Raw genomic sequence first — 23,408 nt, 5'->3', positions numbered from 1 at the left:
ACCTCATCCCGTCAGTAGAGGATGCCTGGTTATTTAATAAAAATGCCTTCCTCACCATCTTAAATAAGCATGCCCCATTCAAGAAATTTCGAACCAGGAACAGATATAGCCCTTGGTTATCTCCAGACCTGACTGCCCTTAACCAACACAAAAACATCCTGTGGCGCTCTGCATTAGCATCGAACAGCCCCCGTGATATGCAACTTTTCAGGGAAGTTAGAAACCAATATACACAGGCAGTTAGAAAGGCCAAAGCTAGCTTTTTCAAGCAGAAATGTATTCCTGCAACACAAACTCAAAAAAGTTCTGGGACGCTGTAGTCCATGGAGAATAAGAGCACCTCCTCCCAGCTGCCCACTGCACTGAGGATAGGAAACTCTGTCACCACTGATAAATACACTATGATTGAGAATTTCAATAAGCATTTTTCTTCGGCTACCCATGCTTTCCACCTGGCTAACCCTACAGCACTGAACCCCCCACAGCAACTCGCCCAAGCCTTCCCCATTTCTCCTTCTCCCAAATCCAATCAGCTGATGTTCTGAAAGAGCTGCAAAATCTGGACCCCTACAAATCAGCCGGGCTAGACAATCTGGACCCTTTCTTTCTAAAATTATCTGAAGAAATTGTTGCAACCCCTATTACTAGCCTGTTCAACCTCTCGTGTCGTCTGAGATTCCCAAAGATTGGAAAGCAGCTGTGGTCATCCCCCTCTTCAAAGGGTGGGACACTCTTGACTCAAACTGCTACAGACCTAAATCTATCCTACCCTGCCTTTCTAAGGTCTTCGAAAGCCAAGTTAACAAACAGATTACTGACCATTTCGAATCCCACCGTACCTTCTCCGCTATGCAATCTGGTTTCAGAGCTGGTCATGGGTGCACCTCAGCCACGGTCAAGGTCCTAAACGATATCTTAACCGCCATCGATAAGAAACAATACTGTGCAGCCGTATTCATTGACCTGGCCAAAGCTTTCGACTCTGTCAATCACTGCAGACTCAACAGCCTTGGTTTCTCAAATGATTGCCTCGCCTGGTTCACCAACTACTTCTCTGATAGAGTTCAGTGTGTCAAATCGGAGGGCCTGTTGTCCGGGCCTCTGGCAGTCTCTCTGGGGATGCCACAGGGTTCAATTCTTGGGCCGACTCTCTTCTCTGTATACATCAATGATGTCGCTCTTGCTGCTGGTGAGTCTCTGATCCACCTCTACGCAGACGACACCAATCTGTATACTTCTGGCCCTTCTTTGGACACTGTGTTAACAACCCTCCAGACGAGCTTCAATGTCATACAACTCTCCTTCCGTGGCCTCCAACTACTCTTAAAAACAAGTAAAACTAAATGCATGCTCTTCAACAAATCGCTGCCTGCACTTGCCCGCCCGTCCAGCATCACTACTCTGGACGGTTCTGACTTAGAATATGTGGACAACTACAAATACCTAGGTGTCTGGTTAGACTGTAAACTCTCCTTCCAGACTCACATCAAACATCTCCAATCCAAAGTTAAATCTAGAATTGGCTTCCTATATCGCAACAAAGCATCCTTCACTCATGCTGTCAAACATACCCTTGTAAAACTGACCATCCTACCAATCCTCGACTTCGGCGATGTCATTTACAAAATAGCCTCCAATACCCTACTCAATAAATTGGATGCAGTCTATCACAGTGCCATCCGTTTTGTCACCAAAGCACCATATACTACCCACCACTGCGACCTGTACGCTCTCGTTGGCTGGCCCTCGCTTTATACTCGTCGCCAAACCCACTGGCTCCAGGTCATCTACAAGACCCTGCCAGGTAAAGTCCCCCCTTATCTCAGCTCACTGGTCACCGTAGCACGCGCTCCCGTAGGTATCTCTCACTGGTCACCCCCAAAGCCAATTCCCCCTTTGGCCGCCTCTCCTTCCAGTTCTCTGCTGCCAATGACTGGAACAAACTACAAAAATCTCTGAAACTGGAAACACTTATCTCCCTCACTAGCTTTGAGCAGCTCACAGATCACTGCACCTGTACATAGCCCATCTATAAATAGCCCAAACAACTGCCTCTTCCCCTACTGTATTTATTTAGCTCCTTTGCACCCCAGTATTTCTACTTTGCACATTCATCTACTGCAAACCTACCACTCCAGTGTTTTACTTGCTATGTTGTATTTACTTCACCACCATGGCCTATTTATTGCCTTTACCTCCCTTGTCTCACCTCATTTGCTCACATTGTATATAGACTTATTTTTCTATTGTATGTTTGTTTTACTCCATGTGTAACTCTGTGTTGTTGTATGTGTCGAACTGCTTTGCTTTATCTTGGCCAGGTCGCAGTTGTAAATGAGAACTTGTTCTCGACTTGCCTACCTGGTTAAATAAAGGTGAAATAAAAATAAAACATTTAAAAAATGAGCAATGTAAGATATGCAAACATTATTAAAGTGGCATTATTTAAAGTAACTAGTGATCCATTTATTAAAGTGTCCAGTGATTGGGTCTCAATGTAGGCAGCAGCCTCTGAGTTAGTGATTGCTGTTTAGCAGTCTGATGGCCTTGAGATAGAAGCTGTTTTTTAGTCTCTCGGTCCCAGCTTTGATGCACCTGCACTGACCTCGTCTTCTGGGTGATAGCGGTGTGAACAAGCAGTGGCTCAGGTGGTTGTTGTCCTTGATGATCTTTTTGGCCTTCCTGTGATATCGGGTGCTGTAGGTGTCAAGGAGGGCAGGTAGTTTGCCCCTGGTGATGTGTTGTGCAGACCGCACCACCCTCTGGAGAGCCTTGCGGTTGAGGGCGGTGCAGTAGCAGTACCAGGCTGTGATACAGCCCGACAGGATGCTCTCGATTGTGCATCTGTAAAGGATTGTCAGGGTTTTGGGTGACAAGACAAATTTCTTCAACCTCCTGAAGTTGAAGAGGCGCTGTTGTGCCTTCTTCACCACAATGTCTGTGATGTGTACGCCCAGGAACTTTCCACCTTCTCCACTGCTGTCCCTTCGATGTGGATAGGGGGGAGCTCCCTCTGCTGTTTCCTGAAGTCCACGGTCATCTCCTTTTTGTTTTGTTGACGTTGAGTGAGAGGTTGTTTTCCTGACACCACACTCCGAGTGCCCTCACCTCCTCCCTGTAGGCTGTCTCGTCGTTGATCAGGCCCACTACTGTTGTGTCATTTGCAAACTTGATGATTGAGTTGGAGCCGTGCATGGCCATGCAGTCGTGGGTGAACAGGGAGTACAGGAGAGGGCTGAGCACACACCCTTGTGGGGCCCCAGTGTTGAGGGGCAGCGAGGTGGATATGTTGTTTCCTACCTTCACCACCTGGGGGGCGGCCCGTCAAAGTCCAGGACCCAGTTGCACAGGGCGGGGTTGAGACCCAGGTCCTCCAGCTTGATGATGCGCTTGGAGGGTACTATGGTGTTGAATGCTGAGCTGTTGTCAATGAACAGCATTCTTACATAGGTATTCTTTTTGTCCAGATGGAATAGGGCAGTGTGCAGTGTGATTGCGTCATCTGTGGATCTGTTGGGGTGGTATGCAAACTGAAGTGGGTCTAGGGTGACCGGTAAGGTGGTTGTGATATGATCCTTGACTTGCCTCTCAAAGCACTTCATGTATCTTGTTACAAAATACAGTACATTGGATTGTAGTTCAGGTCAGTGAAATACAAATGACAAAACTCAAAAGTAATCAAAATAGGTATTTCAAATACATGTAAACAGAAATACTTCCCATCTCTGCACACACACGCAGTTATGTTGTCCGGTTGTTGACTCAACACAAACCCATCTTGTACAGCTGGTTTAGAAGGGGCTGTTGCCGGGGGTAGTCGGTTGATATTACTGTAAGTGTTCCTAGAATGATCTTTCACTCCTTTCTTCCTCTGTTTGAGCAGGATGATGTTTATCTTACCAGACACTGATCTCAGAACAGTTCTGTCTCTCCTTCCCTCAATGGTTAAGGGCTCTGTCCCAAATGGCACCCATTCCCTGTATAGTGCACTGCTTTTGACCAAAGTCCCATGGGCCCTTTTTTGGATCCATGTTTACAGGCAGCTGCAGCCCATTTGGGATACAGACTCTTTCTCTCTGTGTCTAAACCCATCTCTCACTCAGACCACCCTAAACCAATAAAAAGTCACTTTAATCATTTTAAATCAATCAAAAGTATTGCTGGCCCACACAACCAAATCAGTGTGCCCTGGTCAAGTGTCTCAAAGCCCCTCCCCTCTCTCTCTCCCTGTGATGTCGTTGCAGGTGATAATGGATGACTGTCATTTCTGGCACCTCTCTGCACACACACAGCACGGACACTCAGACACGCCTGCACATTGGACTCGTCACACACACTCTCTGATGGTCCTGCTGTTTCACACACACTCTCTGTATCACTGTTCCACACTCACGGCTGGTGTCATGCTCCGGGTTACTCTACTCCATCTACTCTTTCTTTCAGGTGAGTGGTTGTTATACTTTTTGAAGCCTCGGGAGCACTCTCACATACACTGTAGTAAAAAAAAATACGTGACCAGCTACAATAGGATTGTGAGTTTGCCCAACATTTGGGCATATAGCTGAACCAACACACATTCTCAAGTTGAATTGTATGTTCACTGAACTTTGAATTTTAGGTTGAGTGAACATACAATTCTACTTGAGAATTTATTCTACATTATTTCCCTGTGTGCCTTGCCTTTAGAGCGAATTGTAGTTACTACCCATGACTGTATTTGTTAGCTACAGAGACATGGTTGTTGTATTCAGTGACTTTCAGTTCTGTAGCCTTTTCCAAAATAAGTGTCCAAGTGAATATGTTATCATTAAATTAAACTCTTTATAATAATACATTATATATGTGACGTGCTGTATCGTAATCAGTCAGAGTTGATATGGCTAATTAGCGTTACCAACTAGCTAGCTATATACTTTGAATCAAACTGCAATAGGCTATTTAACTGCATGATTTTCCTGTTTGCCCAATCAAAGCTACTGTAGCGCATCATCCACGGGAAAATAAAAAAGTTTACCTCAGGCTACACTCTCTCTCTCTCCGCTCTTCAGATCTGTCAAAAACCCTTCACACTGTCACTACTGTCTACACCTTGGCTAGTTTAGCTTTTTACTGCATCGATGGATTCCCGGGAGAAAGAAATCGCTAGATTTTTAAATAGTAAAGTTGTGCTGGGAGCTGGTTCAGACGATCTGTAGCGTCAAATTATTGGCACCTGAGCCAGAGAGCATTTCCATCAGCGACTCCACAGACTAAACAGACACCGATGAGCCCCTCGAGGAGGCAACCGAGGAACACTAGCCGTTAATGGTATATATATATCTGCGCTTCATTTAGTTAGTCTGCTTTTTAATTAGTTTGTAGAATCGTCCATTCTACCAAGAGAGTTAAGATACCAGCAAAAATTGGTCAGAGTCACATTGAAACAGAGGTGGTCCCTGCAAAACTTCCCTCAAGAAGGAAGGGGCTGTACTAGACATAAAAAATGACAAGGCAGTGATGTTTAAGCAACCAGTGAGCCTTGAACTTACTACCTCAGGCCACTATTGTGTAAACATTTTAGACAAAGACATCATAGAGTCCATGTAAAAATGAGATTCTGACAGTCACAGACAACATGAACACAAAGGAAAACACCGGAACTGGTACAACTTCCAGTACTCTAAACCAGCTACACTTTCTGGTACAACAGGGTCAGCTGGCCTGTCACTTGTAGATAATCTCAGAATTGAACCAATGGAAAATCAAGAAAAACAGAATGACATTCAAAATGATGATGTACTTGAAACAAAGAATGTGTCATTTGACTAAGCTAAGCTAGATGAGCTCAGTAATTGGAGGAAAAATTGAGTGTGAGGAAGTCAAAGAAATTGGCCAAAAATGTGTCTCAACAAGGTGGATGTGTACCCTTGAAGAATACTTAACTGGAATAATGCCAAAAGCATGTCTAGTGGCTAGAGGTTTTGAGGAGCTGGCTGCTAAAGAACTTCCAAAAGACTCACCTACATGTGCCTCAGAGTCTCTCAGATTGCTGATGACAATGATCTGCCAGAAAAAAATTGAACCTTCATGCCGTAGACATCAAATCTGCATTTTTGCAGGGAACAGAGCTGTCAAGGGACATTCACATTTGACCTCGGCCTGAAGCTAAGAGCGAAGGAACACTGGAAACTAAAAAAGTGTGTGTATGGCCTGGCAGATGCATCACTCTACTGGTACAACAAAGTCAAGGAAACAATGCTGAGTACAGGTGGAAACATGTCACAAGTGGATCCTGCAGTCTTTTATTGGCTTGATCAAGACTGCAATGTGACTGGAGTACTTGCCTGTCATGTTGATGACTTCATCTGGGGTGGGTCACAGACCTTTGCTACAACTGTGATTCCACACCGCAAAGCTGTTTTCCAGGTCGGCCGTGAGGAGCATGATCATTTTTGTTATGTTGGTATATAGTTTATGGAAAAATACTGATGCAACAGGAGAGCTATATTAAGAATCTTCAACCTATCCACATGGATTCTTCAAGCGCTGTACAAAGGAATTCTCCCCTCTGTGGAATTGAAGCTGGTCAATTGAGGTCAAAGATAGGTCAAATTCTATGGGTTGCTAGACAGCGTAGACCTGATGTAATGTTTGATGGCTGCAACTTGGCATCCAACACAAAACACGTCACTGTACAAACCATTCATGAGGCAAACAAAGTTGTTCATAAACTGAAATCACAACAAGTGACTCTAAAGTTTCAGCATGTTGGAAAAGATGACTCTCCGAAACTAGTTGTCTTCAGTGATGCTTCCCTAGGGAACCTTACAGATGGAGGCACACAAGGTGGACATCTAATCGTGTTAATGGGTGAATGAGGAAGATTCTCACCTATCTGTTGGCAGTCAAAAAGGATCAGAAGGGTTGTCCGAAGCACACTTACTGGAGAAACACTTGCAATGCTATCTTTCTTGATGTTTAGAGAGCTTACCACTGGTGAGACAAAACGGCACATTCTACCTGTAGTTTGTGTCACTGACAACTACTCCTTAGTTGATGCTGTGAAGTCAACCAAGTCTGTCACAGAGAAAAGACTTCGTCTTGAGATTAGCAGCATCAAGGAACTTATTCAAACACAGAGAATCCAGCAGATTCTGTGGTCGACCACAAAGGAACAGCTTGCTGACTGTCTGACTCAAAAGGGAGCATCCAGTCTTGTGCTCCTTCAGGCACTCAGTAATGGAAAGTGGCAGCTTGAGTAATACAAATTAAAACTTTGTCACACAACCCATTTGTAATGGGGGACTTGAATAATACTTGGACATTTAATTATGTTGTTGATGTTTTATTTTGTCTTTAATTATCCCTATATTTCTGTTATTATGGGGCTATCACTCTGTTATTAGTGCGCCTGCACAGCAGTCTCGTTGTTGATGAACCTGGCCTGCATGCAATATGCTAATACAGTTTAGTAAACGTTGCTAAACTGGAACCTTGTCGTTGTGTCATTTTGCGTTAACAGCCCAGACGCTGTATCATGCTTTCCTACACTTAAATTGCCCTTGCATAATGATTGCGTTTGAATCCAAGCTTGCAACTCGGCTATCCTCCCCATAAGGCGATAGTTCTCCTGTCTATTTTGAATACAGCGACTGCAATGACAAGGCATAATGTAATTGAGCTTTTTTGTTCAGAGGTTCTGCAAATCCATGTCCAGATAAAGCGTCCGGGGTGACAAAGTTTAATTTAGAAAGTTCTGTGAGGACAAAACTAAGGTGTTGGTAATCTTGTTAAATACAGAGTTTGATTAAATGGTTAAAGAGTAAAAAGCAAAAGTTTGGCAGGTAGCACGGAAGTGCATTGTGTCACCATGTTGTGTTTTCCTAAATCTTGATACTTAAATTTGTATCAAACGTTCAACAGCTCAAGCCAGTGGACGAGCGACAAAGACTCTAACCCAGCGGGCCACAAACGCACGGAAAAGATAAATAATACATTTTTTGAATCAGTAAAATACAATAATAATTATACAAAATGATAGGCTATTTGTGCAGTAATTACATTTTCTCACCACTCTAATATCTCTGTCACGCCTACAACAGTTTATAGATTTTTAACTTGAGTAATGCGGTCTGCGTGAGCTGTGTTGCCCACCAACTTTGTACTAGCCAATCTGTCACTTCAGGGGAGAATAACAACTGTCTTTAAGTTGGCAGGTAAAGTGGCTGCATTCAAAGTCAAACTGGAACTGTGGGGTCGGCGAGTGGACAGGGGCATATTTGACATGTTCCAAACATTAGCGGGGATTTTGGGAGAGACTGAGACTGGGCTGTCTTTCTCCCAGCTGGTGCGCGATCAACCTAGCTTCGCTGTCAATGGAGTTCGAGCGTTACTTCCCAACTGCCAAAGACCCACGAAGTGCGAAGGAATGGATCCGCGACCCATTTGTGAATGTCCCAGGTGAATCGTCCATGTCCGTGCAGGAAGAAGATCAACTCCTTGAGGTTGCAAATCAAATGACGGTGGCCTTAAAAGTATGTTTGAGAACTTCACCTCTGCCGACCTTCTGGATTAAAATCTAGGCTGAATATCCTGAGATAGCCACAAAAGCACTGAAAACGTCCAGTAGACTGGACACTTTCTTCCATCACCCCTAGATGGGACCGTGTTGTGCCGAAAAGCTACCCCTTGCCAGAATTCTCCCCCGTCCCCCATCGTGTGAACGCGCATGCACTCAATTATTCATTGATGCGACTTGCTTGCTAGTTGAGATTTCTGATCACGTTTGGCTGCGTTTAATTTTATATGTCGGTTTGATCGCGGGGGGGGGGCACTAGTAATGTCTGCAGTTTTCGGGTTTGGCTATTTGTTTCAAGTGTATTAGTCTATAAATAAATCTCTTTGACAAAATTCGTCATCTCTCCCATGTCTTATTCTACTAGTAGTTGGTTGCCTATCCTGACGTGAAGTTTGTTCTATAGAAAGTATTTGACTCTAGCCACAAAATTATGGAAATTAGAAGGGGGGGGGGGGGGGGATATCGGCAAGGCCATTTTCTTGCCTGCTGAAATCCCCCTCCCCCTTCTATCTTGGGACTGCAAGGCCGGCACACTTCAGAATCATTTTGGTAGCTCATGTTGACCAATAGTGTGTGCCACAGACAGCAAAATTAGAGTAAAAAGAAACATACATTTATTTTAGAAAAATGTTGTAATGTTTAAGAAAATAAAGATAATACACAAATATCACACAATAACACAAAAACATCACAGATAGTTACATTTGTTAAACAATTAATATAAATTTCGATCTTTGCATAATAAGTTATAAAAAGACAAATAACAAACAAATATTGGAAAGCTGCAACAGCTCGACTGAACATTTAGTCCACTTTTTATGGAAAGTTTTCCAGGTGATTGTCACGTTTGTTATAAGGATCGGACCAAGGCGCAGCGTGGTATGCGTACATTTTTATTTATTTAAAGAATGAACACTGAACAAACTAACAAAATAACAAAACGAAACGTGAAGCTATACAAACGAGTGCTGACAGGCAACTACACATAGACAAGATCCCACAAACACCAAAGGGAAATGGCTACCTAAATATGATCCCCAATCAGAGACAACGATAAACAGCTGCCTCTGATTGGGAACCATATCAGGCCACCATAGACATACAAATACCGAGACCTACAAAAACCCTAGACATACAAAAACTAGCGTACCCACAGTAGTCACGCCCTGACCTAACCAAAATATAAAGAAAACAGAGATATCTAAGGTCAGGACGTGACAGTGATACTGTCGCCTGGAACTCAAGCCTAACCTAGTCCTGACAGGCAGCGCAGACATAATCCTCCAATGATGGTATGGTTTTCATACCGGACTGGTGGAACCATCGTGGGCAGCGGTCACAACCAATCTGAAATGTATGATGAAAAATGTTAATATATTTAAAACATTAAATACATTTTCTTCAATTACAATTATTTCATTATCAGACAAAGCAGATGATACTACCTCTAGAAATATTACTGCTTATACATTCGTACTGCTAAAAAAAAAAAATAAGCTAATTAATTACTTAAAAATCATACTATGTGATTTTCTGGATTTTTGTTTTAGATTCCGTCTCTCACAGTTGAAGTGTACCTATGATAAAAAATTACAGACCTCTACATGCTTTGTAAGTAGGAAAACCTGCAAAAACGGCAGTGTATCAAATACTTGTTCTCCCCACTGTACTTAAACTAAAATGTTATGAAAAAGCAGCTATACTAAACTTATAGGCCTAACATATTCCGGTCGTGATCATGTTGGTCTCATTAGAAAGCTAACATTCTCTTTCCAGCACTGTATAAACATGTATTTTGGGGTCAATGTGACTGATTATGATAGAGCAAGTCACATACAGTACCAGCCAAGAGTTTGGACACACCTACTCAAAGGTTTTTCTTTATTGTAGAATAATAGTGAAGATATCAAAACTATGAAATAACACATATGGAATCATGTAGTAACCAACAAATCTGACAGAGGTGGCAATTAGGAAACGATTAAAGAACGTAAAGGAAATTATCATCATCAATTATTTGTTAGCGTTCAATCAAACCTTGATCATGGAGGTTGTACTTATGTTCAATCTTAATACCTGAACATGTAAGTGTGTCTCTTCTCCTATAGGTACAGTCTCACCTGAGAGTGTGTATGAAGTGTGTGTCTGTCCCTCTAGGTACGGTGTCACCTGAGAGGGTGTGTAGTTATCAGGATGTTCTGGACCACCTGAACCTGACCAGAGGAAACGATGTGTTCACCTCCACGCGGCCCGTGCTTGACCACACACACCCAACCATGGTGCACTTGGATGTCTACCTATACGCTATCCTCGCCGTGGTCAGTGTGTGTGTGTTTGTGTGTGTGGAGGAGGGGGGGGGGGGGGGGTAAGTATGTGCGTGTTTAAGAGAGATGGTGGTGTGTGTTATCTGGTGATATTCACATGGTGTGTGTGTGTTTCTAGATTGAGAAGTCCCAGACCTTTGTTCCTTTCATCTGGATACAACTGGTGAGTTATTTTTTTCCACTGTTATGTTCCACTCGTTTTCCACTGATCCATGTACCTGCTTCTCATGACCTCTCCTCCCTCCAGACCTGGAATAATGAGCGGATCTGGTGGGATCCTAGTCAGTTCTGTGGAATATCCAGGGTCTCCATTCCCAAAGAGATGTTGTGGATACCAGACCTCTCAATCTACGAGATGTGAGTAACAAAAGCACTTACGTGCATACTCTCCATTAAAGTGGTCAATACAGTAGGCTATCAACGCATGACCCACCACCCATTTCAGCTGGAGGCAGTTTGCTTCTTTTTTAGGTGAACCATAGTTTTTTATTGGGTCATAAGGGCACTACAATCATAAAAATTGAATTACACTTTTGCCCCCTTTTTCTTCTATTACACACCCTCCCACCCATTCCAAACATAGAGTTGAAGTCGGAAGTTTATGTACACTTAGGTTGGAGTCATTAAAACTCGTTTTTCAACCACCCACAAATTTCTTGTGAACAATCTAAAGTTTTTGCAAGTCAGTTATGACATCTACTTTGTGCATGACAAGTCATTTTTCCAACAATTGTTTACAGACAGATTATTTAACTTGTAATTCACTGTATCACAATTCCAGTGGGTCAGAAGTTTACATACACTAAGTTGACGGTGCCTTTAAACAGCTTGGAAAATTCCAGAAAATGATGTCATCAATTTAGAAGCTTCTGATAGGCTAATTGACATAATTTGAGTCAATTGGAGGTGTACCTGTGGATGTATTTCTAGGCCTACCTTGGAAGATCAACTGCAACTGCACATGGGGGCAAAGAACGTACTTTTGGTGAAACAAAAATAGAACTGTTTGACCATAATTACTATTGTTATGTTTGGAGGAAAAAGGGGGAGGCTTGCAAGCCGAAGAACACCATCCCAACCGTGAAGCACGGGGGTGGCAGCATCATGTTGTGGGGGGTGCTTTGCTGCAGGAGGGACTGGTGCACTTCACAAAATAGATGGCTTCATGAGGATGGAAAATGATGTGGATATATTGAAGCAACATCTCAAGACATCAGCCAGGAAGTTAATGCTTGGTCGCAAATGGGTCTTTCAAATGGACAATGACCCCAAGCATAATTCCAAAGTTGTGGCAAAATGGCAGCAAAATGGCAACAAAGTCAAGCTATTGGAGTGGCCATCACAAAGCACTGACCTCAATCCTATAGAAAATTTGTGGGCAGAACTGAAAAAGCGTGTGCGAGCAAGGAGGCCTACGAACCTGACTCAGTTACACCATATCTGTCGGGAGGAATGGGACAAAATTCACCCAACTTATTGTGGGAAGCTTGTGGAAGGCTACCCGAAACATTTGACCTAAGTTAAACAATTTAAAGGCAATGCTGCCAAATACTTATTGAGTGAATGTAAACTTCTGACCCACTGAGAATGTGAACAAAGAAAGAAAAGCTGAAATAAATCATTCTCTCTACTATTATTCTGACATTTCACATTCTTAAAATAAAGTGGTGAGCCTAACTGCCCTAAAACAGGGAATTTATACTTGGATTAAATGTCAGGAATTGTGAAAAACTGAGTTTAAGGTGTATGTGTCACGCCCTGGCCTTAGTTATCTTTGTTTTCTTTATTATTTTAGTTAGGTCGGGGTGTGACATGGGGGATGTATGTGTTTTGTATTGTCTAGGATTTTTTGTATGTTTATGGGGCAATGTTTAGTCTAGGTGTATGTATGTCTATGGTTGCCTAGATTGGTTCTCAATTAGAGACAGCTGTCTATCGTTGTCTCTGATTGGGAGCCATATTTAGGCAACCATAGTCATTAGGTAGTTTGTGGGTGATTGTCTATGTGTAAGTTGCCTGTGTCTGCACTTGTCATTATATAGCTTCACGTTTGTTGTTTTGTTGAGTTTGTAAGTGTTCTTCGTCTTCATTGATTAAATATGTGTTCATTTCACGCTGCGCCTTGATCCTCCTCTCTTTCAAGTAACGACGATCGTGACAGTATGTAAACTTCCGACATCAACTGTACCCCTGCCCCCCCCACAAAAAAGTGTTTCATATTCAAAATAAACACACAAAGCAAAGTAATTTGCCAATACAACACCACCAAGGAAGCATTTTACATCACATCCAACAGTTTAGAGATTTCTGAGGCGGCTACTTTCCATGTTTCCAGAGTGCTAGGAATGGCTTTATTCATACGGGCAGTGCATAACTCCAACATAATTACATCCTGAAATTATGCTAGCCATTTCCTTATGAAGTTCATGTGGTTGCAACCAGCGCTGAACAACAAGTTATTTGGCAGCAGTCAACCCAGCCAAAATCTTTGCTGTTTCCTATTCAGCTGCATACCTGTATCATCGTTAAGCAACAATGTAATTGGTTCAAGGGGTACAGTTTTATCACTCATGTCAGAGAGAATATACGACACTTTCCTCCAGAACTCATAAATCTCCGGACAATCCCGGAGTTTGTTTGTATAGGTCACAGTACGGGCTGTGAGCCTGTTTTGCATGGAATCATACAAGTTGTGTCCAGTACGATCTATGACTAAGTTTAAAATGAATTAATTGGTGGTTTTGGTTCTTTGATGAGTAAAATATATTCTCTGGCAGTTTGCTTGTTTAAAACATACTTAACTTTGGGAAAACTGGACGTTTTGTCTAAGTGGGATGCATGTTTTACCTTGCTTCAAAGTAGCCTAGCCAAAATCCTACCAGAAACATTGAGGGAATTATTTAGTAAATACTTTTTGACCTCCTTTGCCATTGAAACCAGCTTTTCTCCCTGTTCTATTGGTTTAAATATCAACTTTCCTTTATTGTCCACAAGCACAATCCTATAATCAACCCATTCTGTTTGTTGCATCTTTAGATTTACCCTCTTTCTAAGTTTCTAACTGAGCCTACATTGGCCTACTAGCCTACATTGGCATCTTTATTACAGTAGTTTGTATGTTCAATAATATAGCCTCTTGGCTGAGACGATATGCGACAGCAGCACGCCTGTTTCAATTAAGCTCCATTCCTTGTAGGCCCACGCATGCATAGTATTACGAATTTAACCGATGGTTGGTTAGTCGGCAGCAAAATGTACCAAAACGTGCTTCCTTAAATGCATCTTGATAGGAAAATAGTGTTTTTACACAATGTAGAAACCAAACATTCAACAAATTACATTGCAATTTCAATGACAAGTATTTCTAGAAACATTAGAACTTTTTATAATGAACAAATGTATTTACAGGGTTACATATTAATTTCTAGGGCACAACATGTGCTTCAGAAGTAGCTATAATACTTTGATTTAAAAATATATTTCCGGTGCTCCTAATTTGGTGTGTGCCTAACTTTTATAAGTTGGGAGCACCAGTGCTGTTAATTTTAAATAGGGGGGGAAAAAACAGAACTGACAACCTGGATGGTAAATTACTGAGGTTGGTAGTGGAATACATTGCAACATCTTCAATCTAAGTGTGCCCTCAGGTCTGGATGAATGGCAAAGGCCATTCCGCTGCCCCAAAATAGCAAAGCACCCTTTAATGGTTCAAACAGCCTTTGATATCATTGATAATAACATATTTCTGAAAAAACAAAGGTGTTATGGATTAGCATCCTCTGCCTTATCATGGATGGACAGTTACCTCTTTAATAGAAGCCTGTCTAATGCAAATTCGGTTGAGTGTGGTGTACCGCAGGGCAGCCGGCTTGGACCATTGTTGTTTTCTGTGTTTACTAATGACCTTCCACTGACCTTGAATAAAGCCTGTGTGTGTCCATGTATGCTGACGACTTAACAGTATACACTTTGGCTGCAACAGTAAAATAAAAAACTGACACCCTCAACATAGAATAGCTTGCAATAGGCTGGTACTAAATATCTAAAGAAAAGCATTATTTTTGGGACAAATCACTCACTCAACCCTAAATCTCATCTGGATCTTTGATTAAAAAAAAGTAACCTTTATTTTAACAGGAAAGACCGACCTAGGTCTCTTTTTCAAACATGGCCTTTATAATACACATTATATATAAAATATAAACGTAACATGTGAACAGGTTATTTAAAAAAGTTATTTATTTCAATCCCTGTTAGTGAGCATTTCTCCTTTGCCAAGATAATCCATCCACCTGACAGGTGTGGCATATCAAGAACCTGATTAAACAGCATGATGTCTCAAGTTGATGGAGTGTGCAATTGTCATACTGACTGCAGGAAGGTCCACCAAAGCTGTTGCCAGAGGATAATAGTGAAGACATCAAAACAACACATATGGAAGCATGTAGTAACCAAAAACATGTTAAACATATTTTATATTCTTCAAAGTAGCCCTTTCCCTTTCCTTGATGACAGCTTTGCACACTACTTGCTCATTTTTCAAAAAACAAGCCTGAAACCCTTTCTAAAGACTGACATCTAGTGGAAGCCATAGGAACTGCAATCTGGGTTCTATCTATTTGTATTTCCCGTAGGCTAGCACTGAAATGGCCTGTGACCTAAAAAAAAAAAAAAGATTCCGGATGGATTTTCCTCGGGTTTTCGCCTGCCATATCAGTTCATTATTTTAACAGTTTTAGAAACTTCCGAGTGTTGTCTATCCAATGCTACCAAGTATATGCATATCCTAGCTTCTTGGCCTGAGTAACAGGCAGTTTACTTTGGGCACGTCAGTCATCCGAAATTCCGAACAAAAACCAGTCTCCAAAACAGGTTAACAATTTTGTGGTTACTACATGATTCCATGTGTGTTATTTCATAGTTGGGATTCTACAATGTAGAAAATTGTAAAAATAAATAAAAACGCTTTAACTTCTTTGGGCTGCAAGCCCGAAGCCGGGCACAATATGACAACAGCCACTTCAAGTGCAGGGCGCGAAATTCAAAATATATTTTTTAGAAATATTTAACTTTCACACATTAACAAGTCCAATACAGCATATGAAAGATAAACATCTTGTGAATCCAGCCAACATGTCCGATTTTTTTAATGTTTTACAGTGAAAACACCACGTATATTTGTTAGCTCACCACCAAATACAAAAAAGGACAGACATTTTTCACAGCACAGGTAGCATGCACAAAACCAACCTAACTAACCAAGAACCAACCAAACTAACCAAGAAACAACTTCATCAGATGACAGTCTTATAACATGTTATTCAATAAATCTATGTTTTGTTCGAAAAATGTGCATATTTGAGCTATAAATCAGTTTTACATTGCAGCTACCATCACAGCTACCGTCAGAAATAGCACCGAAGCAGCCAGAGTAATTAGACACCAACGTCAAATACCTAAATACTCATCATAAAACATTTCTGAAAAATACATGGTGTACAGCAAATGAAAGAAAGGCATCTTGTGATTCCAGCCAACATTTCCGATTTCTTAAAAGTTTTACAGCAAAAACACAATATAGCATTATATTAGCTTACCACAATAGCCAGAAACACAAGCCATTTACCAGCACCAAATGTTAGCGATCGTAACAAACCAGCAAAAGATATATAATTTTTGACTAACCTTGATAAGCTTCATCAGATGACAGTCCTATAACATCAGGTTATACATACACTTATGTTTTGTTCGAAAATGTGCATATTTAGAGCTGAAATCAGTGGTTATCCATTATGCTAATGTAGCATCTTTTTCCCAGAATGTGCGGATATTTTTATGACACTCAACTATTCTGACCAAATAACTATACATAAACGTTACTAAAAAATACATGTTGTATAGGAAATGATAGATACACTAGTTCTTAATGCAATCGCTGTGTTAGAATTCTAAAAATAACTTCATTACGACATCCAGCTTAGTTATAGCGAGAGAGTGCCCAAAATCTGGGCGCAAACTACTAGTACAACATGTTCGACAGATATATGAAATAGCATCATAAAATGGGTCCTACTTTTGATGATCTTCCATCAGAATGTTGTACAAGGGGTCCTTTGTCCAGAACAATCGTTGTTTGGATTTAGAATGTCCTCTTCTCCAGTCAATTAGCACGGAAAGCTAGCAAAGTGGCGCGAAGCTCTCCTTCCTGAACATACGCAGACAAAGCAACACGCCTAACGTCCCGAAAAAATTTCAATAATCTAATAAAACTATATTGAAAAAACATACTTTACGATGATAGTCACATGTATCAAATAAAATCAAAGCCGGAGATATTAGTCGTCTATAACGACAGCTTTTCAGAAGGCAATACCAGGTCCCTTCTCACGCTCTACAGGAAACTGGTGACACGTCATACAAAGAGCTTTTATTCGACCCCAGATCAAGTTATACACTCCATTTCTTCTCTCACTGCCTGTCGACATCTAGTGGAAGACGTATGAAGTGCATCTATACTAATAAATATCAAGGACATTTATAGGCAGGCCCTAGAACAGAGCATCGATTTCAGATTTCCCACTTCCTGTCAGGAAGTTTGCTGCAAAATGAGTTCTGTTTTACTCACAGATATAATTCAAACGGTTTTAGAAACTAGAGAGTGTTTTCTATCCAATAGTAATAATAATATGCATATTGTACGAGCAAGAATTGAGTACGAGGCCGTTTGAAATGGGCACCTTTTATCCAGGCTACTCAATACTGCCCCTGCAGCCCAAAGAGGTTAATGAGTAGGTGTGTCCAAACTTTTGACTGGTACGTGTGTGTCTGTTTGTTGTCTCAGGACAGAGAAGGATGATGGCCCTCACAGCCCATACCTGTATGTGTCTCATGATGGGATCGTCTTAATAGAGGATGAAATGAAGGTGGTCAGCACCTGTAAGATGGATGTCCACAAGTTTCCATTTGACACACAGAGATGTAACATCACATTCAGCTCCGCCATACACATCGGTGAGTGTTAGGTTTGAATTTTTTCCTGGTATTTTACAAAATGTTCCATCCCGAGAATAAATCCCTTTTCTCCCGGGTAACCAAGTATTTCCCGCCAAAACCAGAAGTGACATTCAAAAGCATTATAAAGCATATGAATAGGCCCGTCTGGATTTGATTCGAGCTTTGATCAGGCATTCAAGCCTGATGCTACCTGAGCCATACATTAAATACATTTTATGAGCCCTTGCTCTTCTATCAAACTACCCGTGAGTTCTATTGGCTGCTGTACTTAACTTTCAGTAAACAAGAACTTGCGTCCCTCTTCAAATAGTCTATTGGTATAAGAAATGTTAAAAGAGTAATTCCCAGCAAACTAATCTAGTCTTGCTTTTCCTGCGACTTCAAGAGCTAAGGAGCATTTAAGAAAAGAGGCTAGCGGAGTAATAATACTGCATTGAATGTATTACCTGAAAGGTAGGCTAGGACACCTATATATAAATATAGGGCTATACTGTATATCAATCTAGAACAGGATTATCTATTTGATGCAATTTGAATGGAGTTGATGGAGAGAGAGTGTGCTCGCGCGTGGACTGATTTAAGCAATGATATTCCAGTGACAGTGTCACGCCATGACCATAGAGAGCCTTGTTATTCTCTATTTTGGTTAGGTCGGGGTGTGACTAGGGGGGGGGGTGTTCCTATCTAGGTTATTATTTCTATGTTGGCCTAGTATGGTTCCCAATCAGAAGCAGCTGTTTTTCGTTGTCTCTGATTGGGGATCATATTTAGGCAGCCATTTGCCCACTGGTTTTTGTGGGATCTTGTTTTTGTGTTGATGCCTGTGAATGTCACGTTTCGTTGCTCTTTATTGTGAGTTTCATTTAATAAACCTGTGGAACCCCAGATGATGCTGCACTTTGTTCCGAGTGTTTCCAACGAGCGTGACAGACAGGCTGTTTTAAAATATATATTTGCAAAAATAAAAATAAGGTAACCCCCGAAAGCCAGATTGGGATTGGTAAATTAGACACACATTGTCTTTATATTACTATAGCAAATGCAGGCCTACCTGTCAAAGAAAGAAAGTTACCATGAAATAATAGGTCTACATAAAATCAAGTCACATTTTATTTGTCACATGTGCTGAATACAACACTCTAACCTTACAGTGAAGTGCTTACTTACAAGCCCTTAACCAACAATGCAGTTCAAGAAATAGAGTGAAGAAAATATGTACTTAATAAACTTAAGTAAAAAACAACAATAACAAGGCTGTATACAGGGAGTACCGGTACCAAGTCAATGTGCGGGTGTTGAGGTTTGTCGAGGTAATATGAACATGTATGTAGGGGTAAAGTGACTATGCATAGATAATAAACAGCGAGTAGCAGCATTGTAAAAACAAAGGGGGGGGGGGGTCAATGCATTGTGAACTGCGCTCCATACTGAGATTGGATGCCTGTCCTCAACCCTAGTGAGTGTGATGTGTGTGTGTAAGGTGTAGGGGGGCTTTAGGGGAAAGGGAGATGGGGGGTGTATATCCTAAACAAACTGAGGTTTAGTGCAATTGGCGTGCAACTACTGCATCTGCTCTCTTCATCAAATCATCCTACTATGTATACACACACAACACACATTTGAGTGGCTCTTCTCTTCCCTTCGTCTATTCCCATCTTCCTCTCACTCCTCTCCTTCCCTCAGTGACAGATATACAGCTCATTCCTTTCTCTAACTCGTCCCGGGTCACCCAGGCTTCTCGTGAAGTCATGCAGACGCAGGGAGAGTGGGAGTTCCTGGACATGACTGTCTCCAGGGGCAAACTAATCTTAGATCGCGAGTGGGACCAGATCTCATACACTGTACGTCTCACGCACACACACACTCCATATATAGCTGGATCTATGACCAAGCCCGACATTACTATGCCACATTTGACATCACTGTCCTATCCTTCTTCCTGGCTCATCTCTTTTTCTTAGATCACCATGGCGAGGAGGCCCCTCCTCCACGTCATCAATTTCCTGCTTCCCATCCTGTTCTTCCTGTGTCTGGACCTGGCCTCCTTCCTGATCTCAGACCAGCGGGGGGAGAAACTGGGCTTTAAGGTCACCGTGCTGCTGGCCATCTCTGTTTTGCTGCTCATCCTCAATGACATACTGCCCTCCATGTCAAACAGGACCCCTCTCATAGGTTGCACAAACGCACAAAAATCTATATATATGTATATACAGTATGCACAGTCGCGCACACACACAAAGAGTATTGGTGTCTAACGGATGTGTCACCTCCAACAATGTGGCTTGTGTAGTGATCTTCTATTGTCTGTGTGTGTTCTCCCTCACAGCGACCTACTGTATAGTGATCTTTGCCTTCATGTTGCTAAGCCTGTTGGAGACCATCTTAGTGACTCACCTGATGGAAAGAGACTCTGTACACCAAGAGACAGGTATAGACCATGCCCCCGCATATGACTGTGACCCAGGTACGCCACTGACACAAGTGCCTCACTTTGTACTGTCGTTTGTGTGCAGGGTAGTTTCCTATAGAGGGGGAAATAGAACTGGTGATGAGTAAAATCATCATGACTGCATCACCAAATGACACCCTATTCCCCATGTATTGCACTACTTTTGACAAAAGCCTAGTAGTGCACCACGAATAGGGTGCCATTTGGGACACAGACAAGACATGATCAGCTGATAATGTCAGTGACAGAGCTGCTGATTGGTTTCAGAGGAGGAGAGGAGGCGTGGTTGCTGTGTCTGTGATGTGTCTGGAAGAAAAGCTCCACGTGAACCATTGCCTGTTGCAGAAGAGGTTAGACTGCCTATTTTATTTTGGTTGCTTCTCAAATGGCAGCCTATGTGGTGCATTGCGTTTGACCAGGACCTATAGGGAAGAGGGTGCCATTTGGGATGCAAACATCTATAGCAACGTTCTTTAATATTGGTCCTGGGTATCAACAGGGTGCAAAATCTTTTGATGTAGCCAAGCACTTACAGATTACCAACTACACTGAACAAAAATGCAAATGCAATACGCAACAATTTCAAAGATTTTACTGAGTTACAGTTCATATAAAGAAATCAGTCAATTAAAATAAACTCATTAGGTCCTAATCTATGGATTTAACATGACTGGGAATAGACATACATCTGTTGGTCCCAGATACCTTTAAAAAAAAGGTAGGGGCGTGGATCAGAAAACCAGTCAGTATCTGGTGTGACCACCATTTGCCTCATGCAGTGCGACACATCTTATTCGCATACAGTTGATCAGGCTGTTGATTGTGGCCAGTGGAATGTTGTCCCTCTCCTCTTCAATGGCTGTGCGAGGTCGCTGGATATTGGCGGGTACTGGAACAAGTTGTCGTACACGTCAATCCCAAACATGCTCAATGGGTGACATATCTGGTGAGTATGCAGGCCATGGAAGAACTGGGACATTTTCAGCTTCCAGGAATTGTGTATAGATAGATCCTTGTGACATGGGGCCGTGTATTATCGTGATGGCAGTCAATGAAAGGCATGACTATGGGCCTCAGGATCTCATCACGGTATCTCTATGCATTCAAATTGCCATCGATAAAATGCATTTGTGTTCATTGCCCATACCATAACCCCACTGGCACCATGGCCCAGTCTGTTTACAACGTTGACATCAGCAAACCACTCGCCCACACAACATACACTCTGCTATATCTGCCCGGTACAGTTGAACCCGGGATTAATCTGCAAAGAGCACACTTTCTCCAGCGTGCCAGTGGCCATTGAAGGTGAGCATGTGCCCACTGATGTCAGTTACGACGCTGAACTGCAATCAGGTCAAGACCCTGGTGAGGACGACGAGCTTCTCTGAGACGGTTTCTGACGAAATTATTCGGTTGTGCAAACACATAGTTTCATCAGCTGTCCTGCTGACTGGTCTCAGACGATCCTGCAGGTGAAGAAGTCGGATGTGGAGGTCCTGGGCTGGCGTGGTTGCATGTGGTCTGCGGTTGTGAGGCCGGTTGGACGGACTACCAAATTCTCTAAAATGATGGAGGCAGTTTATGGTAGAGAAATTAACATTAAATTCTCTGGCAACAGGTTTAGTGGACATTCCTGCAGTCAGCATGCCAATTGCACGTTCCCTCAAAACTTTAGACATCTGTGACATTGTGTTGTGTGACAAAATTGCACATTTTAGAGTGGCCTTTTATTGTCCCCAGCACAAGGTGCAATAATCATGCTGTTTAATCAGGTTCTTGATATGCCACACCTGTCAGGTGGATGTATTATTTTGTCAAAGGAGAAATGTTCACTAACAGGGATGTAAAATAATTTGTGCACAACATTTTAGAGAAATACAATCTTTGTGCATAATGGAACATTTCTGGGATCTTTTATTTCAGATTATGAAACATGAGGCCAACACTTTACATGTTGCGTTTATATTTTTGTTCAGTATACTTCAGCAACAATTTTTTACACGTGTAGAGTTCCTTTTTCTCACATGTTAATGATCTCACAGTACTAATAATAATCTCATGTTGATCATCTCCAGGTCATCTGTAGCGAGCAAGGAGAGTCTCACCTGCTGCTGTTGATTCTGGGGGACCTACGGGCGGTTGAGCGGACATTAGCGCTGTTCGCCAGTGGCAGGAGGGAAGGGAAACCTGGCTATTGGACCAGAGTGGCACGGCGCCTCAACGCCGCCTTCTTCACCATCTACCTCATCTCTGTCATGCTCTTCATAACCCTTATGTGTAAAGAGTGGTTAAATTAGACCTAGAATTAAATTGCATATCCAAATCTAGACATCAGAGCATGTTTGTGAACTTTGTTTACTTTCTCTGTTCTATTTCATTACGTGCAGTGCCAGTGTCGATGGGTGTTTTGAAAGGCATGTGCATTTTTTTAGCTCATGTGCATAAAATATATACATTTATTAATATTTAGCATATTCAAACACTATGGAGAGTACTTACAGTGGGGCAAAAAATTATTTAGTCAGCCACCAATTGTGCAAGTTCTCCCACTTAAAAATATGAGAGAGGCCTGTAATTTTCATCATAGGTACACTTCAACACTACACAAGACAAAATGAGAGAAAAAATTCCAGAAAATCACATTGTAGGATTTTTAATGAATTGATTTGCAAATTATGGTGGAAAATAAGTATTTGGTCAATAACAAAAGTTTCTCAATACTTTGTTATATACCCTTTGTTGACAATGACAGAGGTCAAACGTTTTCTATAAGTCTTCACAAGGTTTTCACACACTGTTGCTGGTATTTTGGCCCATTCCTCCATGCAGATCTCCACTAGAGCAGTGATGTTTTGGGGCTGTTGCTGGGCAACACGGACTTTCAACTCCCTCCAAAGATTGTCTATGGGGTTGAGATCTGGAGACTGGCTAGGCCACTCCAGGACCTTGAAATGCTTCTTACGAAGCCACTCCTTCGTTGCCCGGGCGGTGTGTTTGGGATAATTGTCATGCTGAAAGACCCAGCCACGTTTCAGCCCTTGCTGATGGAAGGAGGTTTTCA

General features: G+C 41.9%; 1 protein-coding gene across 1 annotated transcript in view; it reads left to right on the top strand.

The window, feature by feature from the left end:
• Positions 1–22,644, top strand: part of LOC120022389 (5-hydroxytryptamine receptor 3A-like) — a 41,043-nt gene extending 18,399 nt beyond the window's left edge. The window contains exons 2-9 of the mRNA XM_038966281.1: positions 10,666–10,875; positions 11,129–11,238; positions 17,723–17,892; positions 19,579–19,736; positions 19,857–20,067; positions 20,222–20,359; positions 20,690–20,694; positions 22,423–22,644. Of these exons, the coding sequence (XP_038822209.1) occupies positions 10,666–10,875; positions 11,129–11,238; positions 17,723–17,892; positions 19,579–19,736; positions 19,857–20,067; positions 20,222–20,359; positions 20,690–20,694; positions 22,423–22,644 (1,224 nt within the window). The remainder of the gene's footprint in view (positions 1–10,665; positions 10,876–11,128; positions 11,239–17,722; positions 17,893–19,578; positions 19,737–19,856; positions 20,068–20,221; positions 20,360–20,689; positions 20,695–22,422) is intronic.
• Positions 22,645–23,408: the final 764 nt, after the last annotated feature.

Source organism: Salvelinus namaycush, chromosome 2, assembly GCF_016432855.1.
Source record: "Salvelinus namaycush isolate Seneca chromosome 2, SaNama_1.0, whole genome shotgun sequence".
Lineage (NCBI taxonomy): Eukaryota > Metazoa > Chordata > Actinopteri > Salmoniformes > Salmonidae > Salvelinus > Salvelinus namaycush.
This window is presented reverse-complemented; position numbering and strand designations above follow the sequence as displayed.